This window comes from Bos grunniens, chromosome 3, assembly GCF_055505025.1.
Source record: "Bos grunniens cultivar Pamir isolate PY7600 chromosome 3, Bosgru_T2T1.0, whole genome shotgun sequence".
In the NCBI taxonomy this organism is placed as follows: Eukaryota; Metazoa; Chordata; class Mammalia; order Artiodactyla; family Bovidae; genus Bos; species Bos grunniens.
In genome coordinates this window covers 93,853,243-93,878,665 of record NC_141167.1, presented here as the reverse complement: position 1 = coordinate 93,878,665, position 25,423 = coordinate 93,853,243, and the positions used below count along the sequence as shown (strand labels likewise).

The window sequence follows — 25,423 nt, the reverse complement described above, 5'->3', positions numbered from 1 at the left end:
TGGTTCCTCTGCCTTTTCTAAATCCAGCTTGAACATCAGGAAGTTCTCAGTTTACATACTGTTGAAGCCTACCTTGGAGAATTTTGAGCATTATTTTGCTAGCGTGTGAGATGAGGGCAATTGTGCAGTAATTTGAACATTCTTTGGCATTGCCTTTCTTTGGGATTGGAATGAAAACTGACCTTTTCCAGTCCTGTGGCCACTGCTGAGTTTTCCAAATTTGCTGGCATATTGAGTGCAGCACTTTAACAGCCTCATCATCTTTCAAGATTCGAAATAGCTCAGCTGGAATTCCATCACTTCCACTAGCTCTGTTTGTAGTGATGCTTCCTAAGGCTCATTTTCTCTTCTCATTCTAAGATGTTTGGCTGTAGCTGAGTGATCACACCATCATGGTTATCTGGATCATTAAGGTTTTTTTTTAACAGTTTTTCTGTATATTCTTGCCACCTCTTCTTAACATCTTCTGCTTTGCATTTCAGGCAGATTCTTTACCGTCTGAGCCACCAAGGAATTCCCTACCTAATGTTAATTTAGGAGATTAGAAAAGATGGTTTCTGGTGGTTCTGGGGGGCAAAAATACCCACATTCTCTTCTTGGAAGTGGAAGAGAAAGCATGACCCCAAGAGTTGTTTTCAGTCATCAATCAACAACCAGGTATAATCAATAATATGATGAGGATTTAAGATAAGAGAAGATAGAGCAGAGAGTTGAAAACAGAAAAGATCTTGATGACATTGTTACGCAAATGAATCATACCGACCTGACAGCCTTCCCTGCCTCCAGTAATATGAGCTAAGCCAGCTTGCATGGGGCTTTTGTTACTTGGATCCTAACATAATCTCACTGCTATAAGTTTAGCTTTCATAATTATTTAGAAGTAAACTAAAAAATTATAAAAACTAAATTTGTTAAGATAAGTGCAATCTATAAGAATGACCCACATTATATCATAAAAGAAGTTCTTGTCTATTTTTGCTTATATAATCTATAACTAAATTTCAATTTCCCAAGGCTTCTGCTTCCGGCCAAAATGGAGTAACAGGGACCAATTTATTCTTCCAACTGAAACAACCAAAAAAAAAAAAGAAAACAACCCTAGAAAAACGTTTGAAATAACAGTTTTTTAAGACACTGTACTTCAGGCAGCAAAAGAGTGTGACCCCCGAGAGAGAAGAAACAAAAGAATCAAGCCCTACAATTGCCCCAGCATACTGCTGGGGAAGAGCTTCCCTGATAGCTCAGTTGGTAAAGAATCTGCCTGCAATGTGGGAGGAGACTTCTGATTCCTGGGTTGGGAAGATCCCCTGGAGGAGGGATATGCTACTCACTCCAGTACTCTTGGGCTTTCCTTGTGTCTCAGCTGGTAAAGAATCCGCCTGCAATTCAGGAGACCTGGGTTTGATACTTGGGTTGGGAAGATCCTCTGGAGAAGGGAAAGGCTACCCACTCCAGTATTCTGGCCTGGAGAATTCCATGCACTGTATAGTCCATGGGGTTGCCAAGAGTTGGACAAGACAGAGCGATTCTCACTTTCAATTTCACTGCCTGGAGAGAGCCTCTAAGGGTAGAACAGAAAGGGGGAAACAAGACAGAGTCCCTGTGTTGAGGAGAAGGAGCTGAGGGTTTAAGGAGACCAAAAAGCTAAAGTCCACAGGTCATAGAACCTGAGTAGAGAGCTGTACAGACAACCATGAAGATGACAGAGGTCCCCATTCAGTACTGAACAGAATAATGATGAGTGCATGTGTATAAGGAAACTACATGAGACTGGGAAAAGAATGGTCCAAAAGGATTAGGCTAGATGGAACAGTATCCTCTGCTCCTGTAGAGTCACCGAGAGGGCCTGTTTCCACCAGCCAGACTGAGAAAACCTCATAATTCACGAGACACTGGGTAGACTGCTCATAAGAGTCTTGTCTCAGCAGTGGAGATGAGTCTTATGCTAATTGCTGTTCTGTTCCTGTAGGGGGGAAAAATGTTACAACTAAAACCAGAATGGATGAAACTTTCTAAACAATTAACTTCATCACAGAACAGAGTTTAAGAAGATTTACAAAAAGTTTTAAATGAAGCACTCAGTGAGGTATTAATTCACAAAGTCTGGCATCCAATCAAATATTATCAGACATTCAAAGAAGCAAGAAAATATGACCCCATACTGATGAGAATAATTGAAACTGACCCAGAACCAAAGCAGTTGTAAGAATTAGCAGACAAGGACATTAGGATAGTTAATATAATTATACCCCATAGCTTCATAAATTTAATTCAAGGAAGATAGAAGAAGATCTAAGTCAGACTATTAGAAACTATAATGCTCGAGATGAAAAAATACACTGGCTGGAATTAACAAAAGATTGCATGTTGAAGAAGAAAAGACGAGTGAACCTGAAGACTTAGCAATAGAAACTACCTAAAATGAAACAAAGCGAGGAAAAGAGAATCTCAGAAGATGAAAAGAGCATCCTTGAGCTGTGAGCTAATTCCAAGTGACTCATACGTGTAGTTGGAGTCTTAACTAAAAAAATACTTGAAACAGAAAAAATGCTTGAAAACATAATGGTCAAACATTTAACAAATGCAGCGAAAACTATGAACCTGTAGTTCCAAGGAGTACAATAAACCCCAAGCACAGAAACATGAAGAAAACCAAACCACTAAAGACATATCAGAATCCAATTGCTAAAAATCTATGAACAAAAAGAAAATCTTAAAAACAACCATGGGGAAAAAATTTATTTACAAAGCAAAAAAGATAAAGATGACAACAATTGCTTGTAGGGAACAATGCAAGCAAGAAAACAGCAGAACAGGGACTTCCCTGGTGGTATGGTGGATAGGAATCCGCCTGCCAATCCAGGAGACCCGGATTCGATCCCTGGTCCAGAAAGAGCCCACATGTTGCAGAGCAGCTAAGCCCACCCACAACTACTGGAGCCTGTGCGCCTGGAGCCTGTGCTCTGAAACCGAGAAACCACCACGAGAAGCCCGAGCACCACCACCAGAGAGCAGCCCCAGATCGCTGCAGCTAGAGACAAGCCCTCTCAGCAACCAAGGCCCACCACAGTCAAAAAGAAATAAATAAAGGGGTATACCTGTGCATGCTAAGTTGCTTCAGTCAGGTCTGACTCTTTGCGACCCTACAGACTGTAGCCGGCCAGGCTCAGCTGTCCATGGGATTCTCCAGGCCAGAATACTGGAATGGGTTGCCATGCCCCCCTCCAGGAGATCTTCCCAACCCAGGAATCGAACTTGCATCTTTTATGTCTCCTGCACTGGCAGGCAGGTTCTTTACCACTAGGGCCACCTGGGAAGCCCAAATAAATAAATAAACATTTTTTAAAAAGTGAAAAAAAAATTTTGTAGGTGTCATTTTAATACCATAAAAATATGAAATAGTACCAGATAAACCTCACAAAAGACACTATGAGGCCTGTATACTGAAAACCACAAAAAGCTGCCAAAAGAAATCAAAGACCTAAATCTATGGAAAGATATACACATCGTTCATGTTTAAGAAAGCTCAATATTGTAAAGTTGTAAATCCTCCCCAAACAGGTTTATATAGTAAATACGATCAAAATCTCAACAGACTTTTTTTTTTTTTTTTTTAACTTTATGATCAAATTCTGAAGTTCACAAGGAAATGATTAGGGCCTGGAGATCTTGGGGAGTAGATGCTGGCCAGTATTCTACCTATCACATTCTCCGCTTGGACATCCTGACATAATCTCTATATCCAGGTGATTTTTGGTTTTGTTTTCCTGTTGTTTTATTGCTTTCCCTGAGAAGTCTATATTTCCCACCAGTTCCAGGACAAATAAATCTTCAGTTTTCCCTTTATTTGCTCTTGTGTACATTTCTTTCTGAACTAAACTTCTCATTTTCTTTCTTCTCTTTTTTTCCAATTGTTCCTCTTTTCTCTATTGTTAAAAAAAATGCTGGTTTGTTTTTATTTTCATGTCCTCTAAATTTTCTGTAACCTAAGTTTTTCTATTTTTGTTTTTCCCCCATGGAGACAGAGAAGGTTCCCCTTCTTATGCAGAACAGCCTGGGGTCGTGACAAGTCAGAAAGAACAGGGTCCAGATCTGGTCTCTGCTACTTATGAGCTATACTAATTTGGGAGACTACTTGATCTTGAATCTCAGTTTCATCAACTGTTAAATGGAAGGAAGAGCACTCAGCTTGATAGAATTGTAAATGAGATGATGTATAAAATGTAATGAGCCCAGTGACTGGCTCATCGCAAGCACTGAAACGCACACAGCACAGGAGGTGCCTCAGGGCAGGGCCAAAACTCAGAACCTACCCCCAGGTCACGTTGTGGAGACCCATCTATTGTTTCTGAAGTGATTCCTGGCTAGTCCAAGTGACTTCCTGAGCCCCCTGTAAGAGGCATCTAGCTGTGGTTGCAAGTGGCAGGGAAGACAGAAACGAAGCACAAAATCCACCTTCTGGGTTCAAATCCCAGCTCTGCCGTCACTAGTGACCTTCTGTGCCTTGGCTTATTTATCTAGGAATACTGAAACTATCAACCTCATAGGGTTTGTTTCTGCTTTTTTTAAAAAAATATATTTTAATTGCTCAGTCACTCAGTCATGTCCAACTCTTTGTGACCCCACAGACTGTAGCCCACCAGGCTCCTCCATCCATGGGATTTCCCAGGCAGGAATACTGGAGTGGGTTGCCATTTCCTTCTCCAAATTTATTTTAAATTGGAGGGTAATTGCTTCTACAAGGTTGTGTTGTTTTCTGCTATACACAATATGAATCAGCCGTACGTATACATATGTCCTTTGCTCTTGAACCTCCCTCTCTCTCACCCCTGCCTCCATCCCACTCCTCTAGGTTGTCACAGAGCCCCGGGCTGAGCTCCCTGTGTTATACTCTAGGGTTTTTAAGAATAGCTAAGGACTTTCCTGGCAGTCCAGTGCTTGAGAATCTGCCTTCAAAAGCAAGGGACTCGGGTTCCATCCCTGGTCTTGGGAACTAAGATTCTACCTGCCGAGGGGCAACCAAGTTCACATGCCTCGACTAGAGAAAGCCTGCACGCCGGAACAAAGAATCCACGCGCTGCGACAAAGATCCAGCACAACCAAACTATGAAAAAAACCAAAAAAAGTTAAATTTTGTAAAGTACTTAAAATAAGACCTGGTACAAAGTAAGTGCTTCACATTTATTGAACAAATATTTAATGAGAACTACTATTGGCGAGGCAGGTTTCAAGGAATACTTTGAATAGATGCTGTCCTGGCTCCTAGGAGGCTCAGTCTGCAGAGAAAGAATCCCCAGTGGAAGGGGTGTTTCTAAGGAGAAGTATGTTACAAGGGGGGTGAAAGTTAGCCTCTGGTCTACACTCAGGGGTCTCCCTGAGGAAGTGACATTTGTTAAAACGTGGACTGTTATACAGCCTAGCTCTTTTTCAACCAAGCATTGATCTTTTCTGTTCAGTTCTATTTAGTTTTCTGGTGCCAGGGAGCCTGATATTCAGAGTCAAGAGGAAAAGGAGGGTCTTGGGGGCTGCTGACAGGACTGCTCAGATTTGACCAGAGGAAGCCTGAGGCCGTGGAGCACAGAGCTGTAGACTCAAACATTTCTGGAATTTTGCCTTCCAGGCCAGCAGGCTAACTATCCCCGCCAGTGGCCCAGCCAAAGGTGAGGGAGGAAGGGGCTCAAAAAAAGAAAGATGCCATACTCCGCTTTGCCCACTAGGTGGAGCATTTTAGCCAAAGAAGGGGCCTTTGGAGGCAGTAACATCCTAGACCTCTCCGCCTTAGGGGAGAGGCAAGCTCGGACTTGTAAGAGATACGCCCATCAAACCCTTTGCAGCTTAATAGTCAACAAGCTTCCTCAAACCTATGGCCTGTGCCAAAGTCTCTTCTGGGAAAAGAAAATACTCTTCGGCCGGAACAAATTCTAGATTTTTAGAGCCAGAAAGGGGCTATGGGAGACCAGTGGGTCTGACCTTTTTTTCCACAAATTAGCAATGTGAGGATCGAGAGGTGAGGAGATTCACCAAGGTCGCACAGCCTGGCTGGGCCTTTCCAGACCAAGGTTTCCTGACTTCCGAGCCTCAGCTCTCTCTGAGCTGCTTCCCAGTCATTCAGATAGGTTCCCTGTCCTGTGGACCCTGCCATGTAGGTGTGAGCCCATATACTGACAAAGAAGTCCGGAGTGAAATCTGATGCTTTCATAGGACGGAGGCTGTGGATGCAGCGCCCCCTAGTGGTGGAATGCCCGTAGGTCTCAGCGCGGAGGCGTTGGCCGCTTCTCCCTGGAAGAAGCTTGCCCTCTGCTTCTCCCCTCCCTGCTGCTCCTAGGTTCCCTCCTTGAAGATGCCTTCCTTCACCCTCAGTCCAAACGGGCCACCTCCTACACACTGTTACAGTTTCTCCCTTGTCCTCAGCTGATCTTTAGAGCACATGCCTCTGTTTGAAGTCCAATTTTACACGGGTGCACACACACACACACCCCAATACATACGCTGATTATGTACTGTTTGTTTCCCCTCTCGGATATAAACTCAGTGAGTTCAGATGAACACCGTGTCCCACTCCACTACCCAGTAGAGTGTCTGGTACATAAGAGATGCCCCATAAAATTTTATTAACGTTTACTTAATATATGAAAGATCGTGGCTTCAAATCCTGATTCATCTGTAAAGTGAGCTATGGTGAAGATCCAGTTAAATAACAGACGCAAAGCTGTCCTGCCACCTGTCAAAAGTGAACAAATGAAAGGGGTGAGGTTAGAGTAAGGGACTCTAGGGAGAGGACACTCAGAGTGAGGGACTGGAAACTGCCAGCAAAAACAAGGGGCCTACATCATATACTGTGACAATACATTTATGTTGATTTGTTTACTTTGTTTTATCCTTTCTTGTTTAAAGACAAAGACCAAAAATGCCTGCTAACAGCACAGAGAGACACTTGCACACTTCAGCACAGCCACATAAACTGGGCAGTGTAGGTGACCCTGACTTGGGAAGCCGTGAAAACTGGAATGAAAAGTTAACCTGCCAGATGCCAAGTTGACTCAGACGTGTCAGAAGCACCCCTTGTTTACAAAATAAATACATTAGAGTTGGCAAGCAAGAAGGCAAAAGAAAAATGAAAACAATAAAAGACACGGAGAAAAGATGGCTGGGACATAGACAGGGTTCAACCAGGCAAACCTAAGCCATCAAGAGTGAGACACACATTTTGGCCTCCACGTCTAGGTGTGGGGGACAGTGGGAAACGATCACAGCAGGTGTCAGTGGCCGAGCCATCCTCAGGCTGGGCTTGAGGCCCCAAACAGAGCCGGCATTTAGGGACAGGAACTTGCCACACTGGGGCTTTTTTTCTATTGATACCCAGTTGGTCTTAAGACAGACTTGAGGGCTAAGCTGAATTTTTAAAACTTATCCCTTTGCCTTGGTACTTCTCATCAGTTGTAAGTCAGTGCAAAATTCAAAGACTCTGACTTTAAACTTCTCCCAGTTTTTTGGTAACATTAAAAAAAACATATATTAAGAAAAGCGGAGCAAATTCTAAATAAAGATAAGTCGATGAGACTGAGACAACTGGGAACAGTTTTGGGAAGCTGACCTCGAAAAGACAAGACATACACTGTTTCATGCGACAATCTTTTTCCCCCTAAATTTTCTAAAGAAAGCAGAGATCTTGCATGCTTGCCAATGATCTGAAAAGCTAACCACATCTTAGAACGGCTATTCTTGACTCTGTCTTTAAAAGCCTGGCAAAGTGACCATCAAAAAGAACCAAATGCTGTCATGGGTTTCAGTGATGGGTTCCCCAAGGTCCTGGGTTCCCCAAGGTCCTGGCTTCCTGGATGTGAAAGTATTCTGAAGAAACTCCCACTGGCCTGCCCCTCAGCATCAGGCCCTCTGGCTGCAGTAGAGAGGACTGCTTCCAGTCATGTAGGCCATTGACTCTCTTTTTACCTTCTGTCCCCTGCAAAGTTTGTATGGGACAGAGTCCTTGCTATTTCCAAAGCTGATTCTCCAACCAAAAGAAGACAAAAACTCGGCCTAAATCGTGAGAACCATAGACCACTTTGAAGAGTGGAAGGACAAGAGTGGACTGTTGTTTGACAGGAAAAGATGGAGTCTTTTAAGAAAAGAGGGGAATTACCCCTCTGATAGGGAATTACCCCATCAGAGTGAAAGCACCCAAGAGTACTGGGCTCCGGGCTAGAACTGAACTCTCTGCCTACCCTCTACCAACAGGCAGTCAGTAACACGATCTCTGACTAGGTGCTGAGCTCCCTGAAGCTCAGTTAGCTCTCTGTGCAATGACCTTTTAATCACATCTGCCCCAAATACCTGATGGATTCAAGAAGAAGGCAGACAGAAAAGGGTTCACAAACAATTACTATTGGAAACTGACAAGTAATTATGATAATAACCTATGTTCCACCATCTCCAAGAAGAATGGAGTAATATAACAGCTGCTATGTTTGAGTAACTGCTTTGCACCATGTTTTTCCATCTCTATGTTCCAAGCCTTACAATATAGTTATAATTATCCCCACTTCACAAGGAGCGGGGTAGAGGTGATGGATGGAAAATCAGAGAGGGTAAGTGACCCTCCAAAGTCCATTCAGCCATTAAGAAGCAGAGCGTGGACTTGAACTCAGATCTATCTGGCTTCTGGACTCTCTACAGCAGTCTGTCTCTAATGAAGAGGAAAGGGGCAAAAATGATACATTGGGGGTTAATGTTAAAAAAGAAGATGACAGGGATGATAACGAAAAGCCTAAGAAGGTTTCTGAAGAAGATAGTTGAACTTTTACTATATTTAATTTTATAATGGGGCAGGAGCTCCTGGTGTCAGCAACGTTAAGCCATGAGCAGGGGCAGAAGGAGAACAACTGTGACCCTGGTGGGCTGGGGTCTCTGGAGCTCTTTCCACAGAGAAAGGGTGACCCTAGATCCCTTGCTCAGTGACTGGCAGAGCCATGGGGGACACGGAGCAGTGGCCAGCCAGGGGAAGGCAGGTGCAGAACGTCAAGTCCACCTGGGGGTCGGGCTGGTCCCTAGGTCAGTGGTGAGTAGGCGGAGGGGGGGTGAGGGAGGGGGGTGCAGATGAGCAGCCTGCCAGGAAGGGACAGGCTGACATCATTCCCTGGGATAATGGACTGATTCAATAGCATCTGAGTGACCCCTGCACACCCACACGTCACAATCCCATGTCTCCTCCTCTCTTTTTGTCCTCCTCCTTCCAAGTGAATGTCTCTCCTCTGACCTTTCTGGCCTCATTTCATGTGCGCATGTTCCCCTGTCTCCCTCCTGCCTCCTCCCTCTCCACCAGCCTGACAAACTGTATCAGCGAATCCCTCAACAGGGCCATATCTAACTTTTTTATTCATCGCATGATTTATTTTTAGCCTGAAACAACTGCATCCTAAAAATGGAGTTCCAGATGAGACACGGGCTGGGCAGAGCTATGCAAGCTATCTGGGGCTGGGTGGCCCAGCCTGGCTCCAGTTCCACACATGCATGGGTGTGAGCCTCTGCTCGCTTTGTCTGAGCCCACGGCTACAGTCAGCAGCCTGCAGAGGTGAAGACAGGGTTCTCGGGCCCAGGGAGGGCCAGGGAGAGAGACCAGATCAGCCTCTCTGCTCCCCATGACTCCCAGCAAGTCCTCTAAGGCTCCATTCACTTTCCTACCATCAGCGTTTCTGGGAAAGAAACATTTTGCCCAGATGAAGAGAGCCCACCTGTTTGTGGTGGGGGTCTACCTGCTGTCCTCCTGCAGGGCAGAGGAGGGACTGAACTTCCCCACCTATGATGGCAAGGACCGCGTGGTCAGTCTAACCGAGAAGAACTTCAAGCAGGTTTTGAAGAAATATGACTTGCTCTGCCTCTACTACCATGAGCCCCTATCTTCAGATAAAGTCGTGCAGAAACAGTTCCAACTGAAAGAAATCGTGCTGGAGGTGAGTGGGAGGGGGCCCTCGGACCACGTCGTCCAAGGAGGTGGGAACTGGCCCGTGATGGTGATGCGGGGACCCCAGGGTGCTGAGAATATATCCTGAAGTCTTGCCCCATTTCAATCTTATACAAAACTGGAAATCTTGCAAAGCTGGGATGTGTGAAAAACAGAGGTGTGTTCAGACTCTTCAGACAGGACGAGTGAACGCGCTTCGCACTGCACTGCTTGTTGTTGTTGTTTAGTTGCTAAGTCGTATCTGACTCTTTTGCGACCCACGGACCATAGCATGCCAGCCTCCTCTGTCCATGGGATTCTCCAGGCAAGAATACTGGAGTGGGTTGCCATTCCCTTCTTCAGGGGATCTTCCTGACCTAGGGATCGAACCCACGTCTTCTGTATTGGCAGGAGGATTCTTTACACTGAGCCAGCAGGGAAGTCTGCCCAATGTATTATAGTCTGTAAAGTTGTAAAGTCTATCAGCTGGCAGCCCTCTTGATTTCTCAAGGGCAGTGGTTCCAGCCACTCTTTTCCTCAGAGAATGTTAAAGCTATTGTTAAAAGGCCTGAATGACATGAAATTCAGGGTTCTGTGCAGGCTTCATTTGGTATACTAATTTCCTACTCTTTGTTCCTGTAAGTCTGCCCACGATCTTGGGGCGGCAGAAGTCATTTGACCTTGCCTCTGCTTGTGGGTCAGATGGGGAGCACCACTAAGCAATGCTCCCCTCTTGGGACTCGGTATCAGTCAACACCACACACAAGATGTGGGAAGATCTTGGCTGCGTGTTCAGTAACGGGAGTACTTCTTTTTCTCAGGAAGCTCTTGGTGTGAGGTCAGGGAAGATGCCGAAGTCAGTTCTTATTCTGTCTGCGTTACTGGCCTCTCTGTGAAGCTGGCGCAGGGGCTGGCTCTTTAATCCCACGTGAGTGACCCAGGAACCCCTCCCGTAGCTTCTCCTGGACAGTTTCGGATCGGTTACACTCAGGAGCACCTGGGAGTGCCAAGAATTCTAGTAAGCACCGAGATCCCTCATCAGTCCCCAGGCTCGGCTCAGCCTATGCACCTATTTGCAAAAAGTGGAGACCAGCCCTACCAGAAAGCTCAGCTCAATCAGATGCCTTTTCGTTCTTTTTCTTTCAGTTTTATTGAGACATAACTGACATACATTATAATAAAATACTTTGATGAACAGAATTATCATAGAAAACCCATGTGGATTTTAGTTCTAAAAAAAAAAAAAAAAAAATTGACTATAAGAAAATCCAGGCTTCCCAGGCAGCGCAGTGGTAAAGAATCTGCCTGCCAATGCAGGAAACTCGGGTTTGATCCCTGGGTCAGGAAGATCCCTTGGAGAAGGAAATAGCAACCCACTCCAGTATTCCTGCCTGGGAAACCCCATGGACAGAGGAATCTGGTGGGCTACAGTCCATGGGGTTACAAAGAACAGGACACGACTGAGTACATAATAAAATCCAGGAAAACCATCCCAAATACATCAAAATATCTTTGATAATTTTAAAAGCATTGCAGAATCCTGTGTCTCTCGATCATCATACACATATCTATTTTCAGAGGATTTATATATGGCAGCATGGTCATTACAGAGAGCTCTGGTGGATGAAAAACTAAGCATCTTAAAAATATCATCATGCCCATTATCTTTTTCCTCAGGCTCTATTCCGGGGCCTGAACATGGAAGTTCAGTTCCCTCTGTGAGTTATAAGTAAGGAAAAAGCAGAGACAGTTATTAGGTCTTTGTACTATATATACAGGAAAATCTCAGGCTGGAAAAAAACCAGGACATACAGCACAGCTGCTGCTCAGCCCAAGAAATCCTCACTCACATTACCATCTCCATCTCAAACTGCCCTACTCAATTATAGTGACAATTTTATGAAAAGTTAGCTGAAGCCACAAGGACTCTACCATATATGCTCACCACTGTCAACTTAGCCTAGAACTCAAAAAGAGTGCCAGTGCAAGCCGTGACCCCAATTTCTGATTTCCTGTCACACACACACATTCTCCCTCAAAGACAAATTCTGTGTTCCCAAGCAAAATCCTGAGAAGGGACTTTGCCCTGGACTCACCATCCTTCCAGCCACCTTTGATCCAGGAATGCCCAGCAGAGATTGACAAGGTGTAAGTTCAGCACAGGAGGTGGTTTGATGCCCCACAGACTCCTAAATCCTTAGGGAAAAGATCACAGAACTTGGAGTCTGGAGATCTAGATTTATATCCTGGCTTTGCCTCTACTGGACACACGACATAGGGCAGGTTACTTAAGTTCTCTGCACCCCATTTTCTCATCTATAAATCTGGAAAAATAATAATTGTCCAACAAGCTTATGGGATGATTATTAATAATCAACATTTATTGAATGCTTACTGTGCGCAGGGATTGTTCTAAGCACTTTGTATGTGTAGCTGGTTTGAGCTTTATAGTATTTCTCTGATGTAGGTACAGTTGCCATCCCCATCTTCAGATGGGGAAACTGAGGCACAGAGCGGTAAGTTGCCCAAGGCCATTCAACTAGCGTAGGTGAAGGCAGTTTTAGTCCCTATACTGCCTTACTGCTTGAATCAAATGAGGCAATGTACAACTTGCTGGTGGATACCCTCTTCAGGATTGTTTCAAGAGTCTTCCTTAAATAGAGTGCTCAGCCTGTGGGCCTGGGCCTGATGATGCCGGCCATATCAGCAAAGGTTTGAGAAGCACAGAGTCGCAGAGGAGGCACTGCTCATACAAATATGCAAACCCCGGAGGAGGCTGGGCTGCCTCCGTGAGGGTTGGGGAGGGAAGGGGGGCCTTTGCTGAGACACCTGTCAGGTGCAGGCCGTGCCTCAGAATCCAGGACCAGACTGGTTCCAGGAACCCCAGGAATGGTAAGAGAGGGGGCGTGTGAACCTCTAAATTTTCTTCCTGGTCAAAAAAAGCCCATTTTTGTCTTCTTAATTCCCTGGACTCTAAACAAACGCTAAGGACAATATCCTGCCAGTTCCAGGGCTGTGTATGTGCAAACTAGGGGGGAGGGGGCAGTTCCCAGGCTGCAGCCAGGAGGCAGTGAAATCTCAGCCCCGGGCAGACAGCACAGGAAGGGTGGGGCTCCTTTCCTCCGAGGGGTTTCGGAAGGTGGTTTCCCATGTTTTCTATCATAGCTCACTGTGACCCGTGTGCACAGAACGTACATGCATAAATGAAACAACAGTTTCACAGGACAACGCGTTACTATTTGGGGAGCAGTTGGATCAAAAATTCTTTTGTCTTCTTTCTTATTATTCTTTTCTATACTTCTGTTTCATTTAAAAAACATATTGATCTCAATCTATTAAATTGATCTCCCTCTCCAATGATGTTGCCACCCCCAAGTTGAAAAACCTGGAGAATTTCTAAAGGTTAGAAGGTGAGGAATTAGAAGTTCATAACTCCTCGCATTAGGGCCATCCCTGACCTAAATGGGGAAAACATCCAAAAAAGAGGGGATATATGTAAACATATAGCTGGTTCTGGAGAAGGAAATGGCAACCCACTCCAGTATTCTTGCCTAGAGGATTCCGTGGACAGAGGAGCCTGGTGTGCTGCCATCTATGGGGTCGCACAGAGTCAGACACGACCGAAGCGACTTAGCATGCATGCATGCATTGGAGAAGGAAATGGCAACCCATTCCAGTATTTTTGCCTGGAGAATCCCTGGGACAGAGGAGCCTGGTGGGCTGCTGTCCATAGGGTCACATAGAGTCGGACACGACAGAAGCGACTTAGCAGCAGCAGAGTTGATCCACTTTGCTCTATGGAAGAGACTAACACAAAGTTGTAAAGCAACTATTCTTGCTGCTGTTGTTGTTAAGTCGCTAATTCAGGGTCTGACTCTTTTGTGACCCCATGAACTGTAGCCCACCAGTCTCTTCTGTTCAACTATACTCTAATAAAAATTAACTTTAAAAAAGGGCCATGCATTCTAATAAAAACCCAAAGATACTATGGTCAGTGTTTGGTCTGTTTGTTTAAGGATTGATATTGAAATACCTAGAAATAGCCCCATCCACAGGGTGAGGAGGTCACTGCCTGACTCGGGGCCTAAAATGCCCGTCAATTAGTCTTACATCTGCCACTTACTCTAGGTTGGGCCTGAGGATGCTCGCTGTGGATACAGGGAACATGAAACACTCAGGCGGCTCACAGCCTAATGTGGAAATTACAAAGAAATACTAATGAAATCCACAGTGCAAGGGAGTCACTATAATAGCAGGGCAACATAAGCTCCTCTGGGAGTGCAGAGGAAAGAGGAAATGCCCTGCTATCTGGGAGACATGTGGAAGGCATGACAAAGAAGAATTGGTTTGTGAAAATAAATAGAATTTATTAGGCAAAAAAGCAAGGGTGGGGAAGGGAAATCCAGGAGATAAGATTCTGACAGCTCTAAAATCTTTTCCAACTTGATACCTTTTCCCTAAAATTTGGCCACAAGGGCCTCGTTCCTTTAGGTAAAATTTTTATTCCTATTTAGTCAAGCCGTTCTGCAAGAGATAGTCTTGTAAGATATTGCCATTCACTTACACCTCCATCTGATCAAGGTTGAGTTCTATGTGAAAGCAGGGTTTGATAAGCGGAAGAGAAGAAAGGGAAGAATATGAGGCCATTAAAAGCTTAGGGAGAGGGACGTCCCTGGTAGTCCAGTAGCTAAGACTCTACGCTCCCAATGGAGGTGGCCCAATTTCGATCCCTGGTTGGGGAAATATATCCTACATGTCTCAACTGAGAGTTTGCATGCTGCAACTAAGATCCATCACAGCTAAATTTAAAAAATAATGGTTCAGGATTGGGAACACGTGTACACCCGTGGCAGATCATGTTGATGTATGGCAAAACCAATATAATATTATAAAGTAATTAGCCTCTAATTAAAATAAATAAATTTAAATTTAAAAAAATGAATTTTTAAAAAAGCTTAGTCATAAAAAGGGCAAGCAATATGGCACCAGGAGGCCACACTCAAACTCTGCTTTGCATTTGACTGGAATCTGCCTCTGGAAGACCTCAGGGTTGGTGCAGTATACGTAGCTCCATATAGATGCTCTGTAAATGTTATGTTTCTTGAATGAGTGTCTGATATGTTAGAGCTCAAAAGAACTTTGAGAACCATCTAGATTGTTCTGAACCCCTCATGTCATAGATGTGGCCTTGCAGTGATGTGATTTACACAGCTGGCAATCCTGACTCTTGGTGGAGCACTTCATCCACAAAATAACACACTCTCATGCAGGAGTGTGAGATGATGTGGACGGAGAAAAAGCACCCCGAAGTAAACATGGCTAGTGTTCTGACAGAGTTCTTTCCAGTATTTTTTTTTCTATGCATAAAAACACACTTTCAAATTAGATGTATACCATTTTTATAGTTTTACTTCCTGCGTTTTTCATTTCAGTATATTGTGAGTGCCCCTATGTCACTAAGTAGTTTTAAATTCTTGGCAAACATGATGTTAATGTTGGCATAGGACTCCACTAGATGATCATACATATTTTTAAAATAATTTTTCTATTTTATCCTTTTAATTAAAAAAAATTATTGAAGTATAGCTGTTTGCAGTGTGTTAGTTTCAGGTGCCCTGTGCAAAGTCAATCAGTTACACATAAACGTATATCCACTCTTTTTCAGATTCTTTTCCCATATAGGCCATTACAGAATTTCTCTATTTTTGGATACTGGCACAATTTTTTGGGTTTTAAAAATCTTTGCCTATTTTTATTGTTTTAATAGACATTCTTTGATGTCTAGCTGGACTGACTTTTTCATGAAATTATTTGACACTTACATTTTTTCTTATTTTTCTATGCCTTCCCCCCATTTTTTTCTATTGAGATATCAACTCAGATTATAAAGGGAGTTGCAATTTTATAGGCTATTTCCTTCAGCTTCAGCAAAGTCAGCAAATGTAGTCATACCTCACTGGCCAAACCCTATTAGTACTGCAGGACTCAGAGACTCAAGACGAGGACATGGGCAATGAATTTGATTCCTCCTTGCTTCTTTGCTGCCAGCTTCTACTTTCACCTTGAAACAAGTGCTGCGCCTATCATGTTCTATAAATACTGCAGAGCAAGTACTCGGACATCCGACATCACTGACCTCTCTCGGGTTGAAATGCTTGAGAGGTGGTGTGCTCTAAAATGGGCTTCCAAATCAGAGAGGCCTGGGTCCAATTCCCGAGGAAGAAGTCTGTCTGTATTCAGGTTCCTCGCTTGTGATGTGTCTGTGTGAGTCCTGTGGGAGCAACTAAACACACCAACCTGCAACCAATATATACATTTACTGGAATTTTCCTCAGGCAAGTGAGTGAGTGTTTCAGAACATGAAAATTCTTACTGTGAATCCATGAATAGAAATATTCGTTCATCAGTATTCGTTCATACCTGTTGCTAAGGCAGGCTCTCTCTCAGTAACGGTAGCATGAGTGAGTGAATGAATCAGTCACTGAATGGATGGTGAACGAGCGATGCTTTCCACACGGTGAAGAGTAAAACTTCGTTCATTTGTTGAGGGTGATGAACTGGCAGGTACTGGCAGGCAACCTGGGGTCCTGAAGCAGAAATGGTTACATCATCCTGGTAGCTGTCCGCTGGGTTGACCAGATGCCCCAGTAGTTTGGAGGCCCAGGGCTGCTCTATAGAATTTTCCCTGCAGGGTTTTCTGCTCTTCCTGCATGAGGACGTGCCCACCATAAAGGGGCTACCATCCCCATACATGACCTGCCTAGGGCTCTCTCCCAGGCCCTCCTGGATAGCAAATGGTAGGATCACTACCTAAAAATTGTTGCAAATGGCCTGTCTGCCAGCAGTAAGGGTTACTGCTCTGACTGATTTTCTACTGCTGGTAAACAGGCTGTGTGTGTGCGTGTGTGTGTGTGTGTGTGTTCAGTCGCTTCAGTCCTGTCCGACTCTGTGTGACCCCATGGACTGTAGCCCACCAGGCTCCTCTGTCCTTGGAATTCTCCAGGCAAGAATACTAGAGTGGGTTGCCACGCCCTCCTCCAGGGGATTTGCCTGACCCAGGGATCAAAACCATGTCTCCTGCATCTGCTACACTGCAGACAGATTCTTTACCATTAAGTCACCCAGGAAACCCTGGTGAACAGGCTATTTCCCAATAATTTTCTTTTTATCTTTTCAAACAAAATTTTTATCGGAGTACAGTTGTTTTACAAGGTTGTGTTATTTTCTGCTGTATGGCAAAGTGAATCAGCTATACATACTCATATACTCCTCTTTCTTAAGGATTTTCTTCCCGTTTAGGTCGCTATAGAGCACTGAGTGGAGTTCCCTGTGCCATACAGTAGGTTCTCATTAGCTCTATATTTTATACATAGCGGGTATACATATATATATTACATCAATCCCAATCTCCCAATTCATCCCACTACTGTTTTCCCTGCTTGGTCTCCATACATTTGTTCTCTACCTCTGTCTTTATTTCTGCTTTGCAAATAGGTTTATCTGTACCATTTTTCTAGATTCTACACACAAGTGTTAATAAACAATATTTGTTTTTCTCTTTCGGACGTTCTCCACTGTGTAAGACAGGCTCTAGGTCCATCCAAGTCTCTACAAATGGCACACTTTGTTCCTTTGTATGGCTGAGTAATGTTCTATTGTATATATACACCATTATCTTCTGTATCCATTCCTCTGGTGATGGACATTAGGTTGCTTCCATGTCTTGGCTATTGTAAACAGTGCTGTAATAAACACTGGGGTGCATGTGTCTCTTGGAATTATGGTTTTCTCCAAGCATATGCCCAGGACGGGGATTGCTGGGTCATATGGTAGTTCTATTTTTAGTTTTTGAAGGAAGCTTCATATTGTTCCCCAGAGGGGCTGTATCAATTTACATTCCCAGCAACAGTGTGAGAGGGTTCCCTTTTCTCCACACCCTCTCTAGCATTTATTGTTTGTAGATTTTTTTGATGATGGCCATTCTGACCAGGGGGAGGTGATAACCTCATTGTAGCTTTGATTTGCATTTCTCTAATAATTAGTAATGTTGAGGATCTTTTCATGTGCCTCTTGGTCAGTTTTCTGTCTTCTTTAGAGAAATGTCTATTTAGGTCTTCTGCCCATTTTTTTGATTAGGTTATCCTTTTTTTTTGAAATTGAGCTCCATGACCTGTTTGTATATTCTGGAGATTAATCTCTTTCCAGTTGCAGATAATTTGTATTTTGTATTTTTTTAATAGTTTTGTTTATTTATTTTTGGCTGTGCTGGGTCTTCATTGCTCCCAGGGCTATTCTTCGTCGAGGTGTGAGGGCTTCTCATTGTGGCCGCTTCTCTTGTTGCGTTGTACATGCTCAAGGCAAGCAGGCTTTGGTAGTTGCAGTGTGTGGGCTCAGTCGTTGTGGCTGGCAGGCTCTAGAGCACAAGATCAGTAGCTGCGGCACAGAGGCTTCGCTGTTCCGTGGCATGTGGGATCTTCCCAGACCAGGGATTGAACTCCCGTCTCCTGCATTGGCAGGTGGATTCTTTCCCACTGAGCCACCAGGGAAGCTCCGCAAATAATTTTTAGAGGTGATTCCAGCACAGATCATCCATCAGGCCCTATGGGAAGGAGAAGGCTGGTTCCATAATCTGTGGCAGAACTAAGAAGCGAGTCCTGTGCAATGCAGGCCTCTGGGTTCTGCTAAGTACCTTAATGCCATTGCTTTCAGATTGTCAAGACTGAGCTCCCTTTTCTATTCAGGTCTCAGTCTCCTCATCAATCTGTGTATCAGTGAGAATATCTTTGGTGAGATGACTGAAGCCTCTTTAGACTCTGTCGTGTGTCCAGTGTTGCTGACATGACTCTTGTGCACGACCATCCTCCTGTATCCAACTTCAGATGAGGTTGAAGTATTTAGGCAAAGCAGACAGCTATGGGTCAGGGTAACTGAACTTCTCTTCTATTTACTATTTGAGCTGGGCAAGTCACGAATATGCTTTGCATTTTACTCATCTAAAAAAATCGACTATGTCCTTTCTACCTTCGTGAATTAAGAGAATTAAATGAATAAAAAGTCCCCATAAATTATAAGAAGCTGTACAAGTGTCAGGTGTCATTACTTTGTTATGTTGGTTACTACTAGAAAATGAATCTATGTAGAATGCTGAGTGCCTGAAATACAGCTGATGCTTATCAAATGTTAATTCCCTTCACCTGTCACTTGAAAGGCAGCCCATGTTCTTGGCCAGTTGTAGTAGTTCTCAACCTTGGCTTCACGAAGGACTCAACCTAAGGAGTTTTAAAAAATACCTATTTTGTTACTGTTCAGTCGGTCAGTCATGTCTGACTCTTTGCTACCCCATGGACTGCAGCACGCCAGGCTTCCCTGTCCTTCACCATCTCCCAGAGCTTGCTCAAACTCATGTCCATTGAGTCGATGATGCTATCCAACCATCTCATCTTCTGTTACCCCCTTCTCCTTCTGCCCTCCATCTTTCTCAGCATCAGGATCTTTTCCAGTGAGTCAGCTCTTCCCATCAGGTGGCCAAAGTACTGGAGCTTCAGATTCAGCATCAGTCCTTCCAATGAAAATTCAGGGTTGATTTTCTTTAGGACTGACTGGTTTGATCTCCTTGCAGTCCAAGGGATTCTCAAGAGTCTTCTCCAGCACCACAGTTCAAAAGCATCAATTCTTCAACTCTCAGCCTTCTTTATGGTCCAACTCTCGCATCCGTATATGACTACTGGAAAAACCATAGCTTTGACTAAACAAACTTTTCCCTGCAAATAATATCTCTGCTTTGTTATACACTGTCTAGGTTGTCATAGCTTTTCTTCCAAGGAGCAAGCATCTTTTAATTTCATGGCTGCAGTCACTGTCTGCAGTGATTTGGAGCCCAAGAAAATAAAGTCTTTCATTGTTTTCATTTTCACCCCCCATGTATTTGCTTTGAAGTGAAGTGATGGGATCAGATGCCATGATCTTAGTTTTTTGAATGTTGAGTTTTAAGCCACCTTTTTCACTTTCCTCTTTCAACTTCATCAGTAGTCTCTTTAGTTCCTCTTTGCTTTTGGCCATTAGGGTGGTGTCATCTTTGTATCTGAGGTTATTGATATTTCTCCCGGCAATCTTGATTCCAGCTTGTGCTTCATCCAGCCTTGCATTTTGCATGATGTACTCTGCATATAATTTAAATAAGCAGGGTGACAATATACAGCCTTGATATTTTCCTTCCCCAATTTTGAACCAGTCCGTTGTTCCATGCCCAGTTCTAACTGTTGCTTTTTGAACAGCATACAGGTTTCTCAGGAGGAAGATCAGGTGGTCTGGTATTCCAATCTCTTTAGGAATTTTCCACAGTTTGTTGTGATCTGCACAGTCAAAGGCTTCAGTGTAGTCTATGAAACAGAAGTACATGTTTTTCTGGAATTCCCTTGCTTTTCCTATGATCCAACAGATGTTGGCAATTTGATCTCTGGTTCTCTGCCTTTTCTAAATCCAGCTTGTACATCTGGAAGTTCTCCATTCACATACTGTTGAAGCCTAGCTTGAAGGATATTGAGCATTATAGCATGTGAAATGAGTGAAATTATGCAGTAGTCTGAACATTCTTTGGCATTGCCCTTCTTTGGGATTGGAATGAAAACTGACCTTTTTCAGTCCTATGGCCACTGCTGAGTTTTCAAAAGTTGCTGGCATATTGAGTGCAACTTGCTAACAGCATCATCTTTTAGGATTTATATAGCTCAGCTGAAATCTGTCATCTTCACTAGCTTTTTCATAATAATGCTTCTGGGTCTTATTCCCCTAGACACTGATTTAATTGGTCATGGGGGAAGGGATGATACCCAGGTGCTAGCTTCTAAAAGCTCCCTGGGTGATTCTAATGTGCAGCCAAGTTTGTGGACCACTTGAGGCCTGATGCTCAAAATTTGGTCGGCAGACCACAGCAGCAGCAATGGTATCACCTGAATACTTGTTACATTTCAACAGGATCCTTTGGTGATTCATAGGTATGTGAAAGTTTTCCAAGCACCGTACTGGTCTGTTGGATTGGAGAAATTTTCCAGATGCCCAGAATCATGTTGTATCTGCTTGGCCTTTGGCCTGCTGACTCTCCTGAATGACAATGGACCTGTCAGCATTCCTCTGATTTGGAGAATTGATGGGATATTAACTTGGTCTGGGGCTGCAGGGATTCAGGTCTGCTCTGGGACTCAGCCAGGTCTCCCAGTCTTCTCCCATGGTCTCCTCAGTCACACCATCAGTGATTAATACTTGGACCTCCTTAGAAGGAGAGAATCTGGGCTCATGTGATGCTTCCCCCTCCTTGAGAGGTTTCCAGGAGAGTTACAAGGGTTTCTAAGGCCAGATCAGAAGGTGCCTTTCTAAGGAATCTCAGGTCAAGGTCCAGGATTTACCCTCAGAAAGGGAGGAAAAGCATCTATTTGGTTGCCATGTCATACTGCCCTTTTCTCCAAAAGAGATGACAAATCTGAGCACCCTGGAGGTATATGATTATGGGACACTAAGATGTTAGCGTATTTAACAGGAAAGTATAAGAAAGCTGCTCAGAGCAAACTGATGAGTGTTCTGTAATGTGGAACTAAGTTCTGGGCTTCCTTGGTGGATCAGAGGTAAAGAATTCGCCTCACAACGCAGGAGAGTTGGGTTTGATCCCTGGGTTGGGAAGATCCCTGGACGAGGAAATGGCAGCCCACTCCAGTATTCTTGTCTGAAAAATCCCAGGCTACAGTCCATGGGGTCACAAAGAGTCAGACACAACTGAGTACACACGCACGTACTCAAGCGTTGTGGACACCCCAATAGAAATATTCATTCTTTAATTTATTTGTCAAATATTCATGCACTGCTTACTTAGGAAGTGCAGATGACATGGTTCTGATAACTCAGGGGTTGATCTTTTGTTGATGATAAGAACTCACTTCCTTTAGGTCTATGCTTAAGTGTCATCTTATGAAAGAACTCACCTCCATGACCACCTCTATAAATCACACACTCCAAGCACCCCCTTATCCCTTCAACCTTACTTTATTCTTCTCCATAGCACTTGGCAGACATAGCGCATAGTGTTCAAGATGGTTATAGCGTGCAGCACCCACAGAGGCAGATACTTTGCTCTCTTCATTGCTGCACCCCAGCACCTAGGCCAGTGTCTGACTCAGCATGGTCTCTCAGCAGTGCTAGTTGAAGGAATGTTAAATGAACAGAAGAGGAAGGACTAGGGAAATCACACTTACTACTGGTACGAACTTACTGTAAAACATGTCCAGTATGGGTGCTTTACATATGTCATTCTGTTAAATTCTTACAACATATTCTCACACTATGTACAAAGAAATGATTCCCTAGAGTTGAGTAGAAATTGCCCAAAGTCACAAAGCTAGAAAATGGCACAGCATGAAGCAGAATTTGAATTCACATCTATTTGTCTCCAAACATCATATTCCTTTCACTACACTGAGAAATAGCGTAAAGGGGTTGCTTCTTGTTTATAAGCAGTGCCAACTTGCAAAAAGACAAGCATCTCTAATTTTAATTTGGGATTTTCACTCACAGTTGAGCAGTGTTTAATTTCATAGCTGGACTATGTGTTGAACTGAAGTGTGTGTAAAGGGACTAATGCTTAACACCTACTTGGTATTTAATAAATGTTGGGTAGGTGGGTGGAGGGGTGGATGGAGAGAAAAGAAAAAGGCAAGGAATTATGGATACATTGCGCATATTGGAAATATATTTCTCTTTGATATCTTTTAAAAATTAAATCAATTTTTAAAAAGAGATTCAGTAGGAAGATGAAAAATTAAACTGAATCTGTCAGATTCAGGGAACTGCTTGTCATCCTCACTTAATCCTGCTGAAATGTGAGTAAAACAGATTTTTTTTTTAAACCATGGGACTCTCAGTCCAAAACCCATACATGGCACGGGCATAAACCTCAGGGCTCTCTAAGGCTGTCATTGCCTTCAAACCTATTTAGCACTGGCAAATGTCCCAGTGGTTGCATTTCTAAACCTCAAGAGAGGAAGGCAAAATGAAATTTCTGGAGGCAAGTGAATCCACAGATGGGTTGATGTGGGAACACTGGGCAGAGAATAGCAACATGCACAGGATTCAGGTATTTCTTCCAACTGTTCACTGCCCAAAGACGGCGTTCTCCACACTTGCACCTGCTGCACTCTGAAAACTCAGATGAGGTCAGGCTTATTTTGGTTTGGCTTTGAGAGTAAGTCCTCATGTAGAGCCAGAGCTCTCAGAAGATGGATGCCCAGGCTCACTCTTGAACTGCGCTTCTCCTAAGAGATGTGTGTTTGCTGAGCACTTCTCAGCGATAAAACTAGAGCCTGGGGTGAGATGTGAAAAGATAAGAAATGCTCAAAGTGTGGACTGAGTTGATTACAGTTCAATTCTTTCTTCCATACAGAATTAACAGGGAGGTAGAGATTTCACAAAATGGCAAATACACTGTTGATTTAGAAGGTTTTAGACCATTGGAACCTTCTTCTCTCACTCTTCACACCCCCCAACAGCCCTCAATAATATTCAAGGCCAAACAGGATAGCTAGTCATTGGATTCTTGAGGTAGACCTCCTCACAAAGTTATACATTTCTAAATGGAGACATGCGAGACCAGGACTGCTGCTGCTGCTGCTGCTAAGTTGCTTTAGTCGTGTCCAACTCTGTGCGACCCCATAGACGGCAGCCCACCAGGCTCTCCCATCCCTGGGATTCTCCAGGCAAGAACACTGGAGTGGGTTACCATTTCCTTCTTCAATGCATGAAAGTGAAAAGTGAAAGGGAAGTCGCTCAGTTGTGTCCGACTCTCAGCGACCCCATGGACTACAGCCCACCAGGCTCCTCCATCCATGGGATTTTCCAGGCAAGTGTACTGGAGTGGGGTGCCATTGCCTTCTCCGACTATAAGGACTACTCTAGCGTAAAGCAGTAAAACACAAACAAACAAAATCTGTTTCAGAATCACAACATTTTTCTTTAAAAGCAGCTGCCCTATTTTCTTGCAGTTGTAACTTCACTGCTTGGTGTGGAGTATTTTTGCATAATTATCAGCTCAGCCTTAGAATCTGAGATGATTTGTTCCAAAGAATCTGAAAAAGAATATGCGTGCATGTGTGTTATATATTACACGTCATATACCTGTATAACTGAATCACTTTGCTGCATACCTGAAACTAACACAACCCTGTAAATCAACTCTACTTCAATTTTAAAAAATAAAAATAGGATTTACTGCCAAAAAATAAAAGGTTTCATCAAAAAAGCCAGTCCCCACGAAGTCTGCACCTGTACAACGAAGCTTCTGAGGTTCCCTCTTCTGTGGGCTGGATGTGGTTCGATTCAGATAAGCCATTTCTCTTTGGACAGACACGCAGGAACATGGCCAGTGCACCGTCTTGCCGAGTAATGGGCTGGGCAGGCCACAGCCGCTCCTCAGTGCCCAGAGAGCCTGTTCCAGGAGCGTCCGCCTGCTGCCCGGTGCCCCATGCCAGCAGGCCTCTCTTCACCATCTGCCGTGCGCTGGGCAAGAAGACGGGCCAGCAGATACTCCTTCACCCTCCTCGACCATACACAGCCCTGGGCTCAGCACCCCAAGACTTCCTTAGTCTGGCCACACACACTGAGAGCATTTCCCAAACCCAAAATAAAAAGTAGATGCAACCCATAAACTGCAGCCCACACCATGTCCTGGCAACATAAGAAGCACAGACTTAGGACAGAAACCCTGTGGGTCTGAGTCTTTGCAACGGTATAGTGGACTGAGTTCTTGAAGGCCGAGCCTCTCCCTTTGTAGAATAAAGACCACTGTCCCCTCATCCCAGGGTTCCTCTGAAGAGAAAGGAGGGGTGTGTGTAAAGTAAACAGCCCACGTCTGGCACTCAGGAAAGGACTGTTCTAGAATTTATTATGTGAAAGCACCTTGAAAACGAACTCTCAGGTTAGCTGTCTGTGTTATTTGTTGTCATTAGTAGAGTTCATCAAAATAAACACTAGTCAGACATTTCGCAAAGTTTAGCCAAGCAGCAGCAGACTTCTCTTTTGCTTTTTAATGTTCGCTACTGGGGAGATGGGGAAAAGGCAATGGCACCCCACTCCAGTACTCTTGCCTGGAAAATCCCATGGATGGAGGAGCCTGGTAGGCTGCAGTCCATGGGGTCGCGAAGAGTCGGGCATGACTGAGTGACTTCACTTTCACTTTTCACTTTCATGCATTGGAGAAGGAAATGGCAACCCACTCCAGTATTCTTGCCTGGAGAATCCCAGGGATGGGGGAGCCTGGTGGGCTGCCGTCTATGGGGTCGCACAGAGTCGGACACGACTGAAGTGACTTAGCAGCAGCAGCAGCAGCACTGGGGAGATGAGGTGTAGAGGCTTGTCTGCCATCATTTTACATTTAGAAGGTCTCTCCATTGACTGCAGCCCCCCGCCTTCCCTCCGCCTTTATTTCTCCCTTTTTCATTAGGTGCA

General features: G+C 44.1%; 1 protein-coding gene across 1 annotated transcript in view; it reads left to right on the top strand.

The window, feature by feature from the left end:
* Positions 1-9,499: 9,499 nt before the first annotated feature.
* Positions 9,500-25,423, top strand: part of CASQ2 (calsequestrin 2) — a 70,453-nt gene continuing 54,529 nt past the window's right edge. The window contains exon 1 of the mRNA XM_086394487.1: positions 9,500-9,947. Within this exon, the coding sequence (XP_086250613.1) occupies positions 9,636-9,947 (312 nt within the window). The 5' untranslated portion in view covers positions 9,500-9,635. The remainder of the gene's footprint in view (positions 9,948-25,423) is intronic.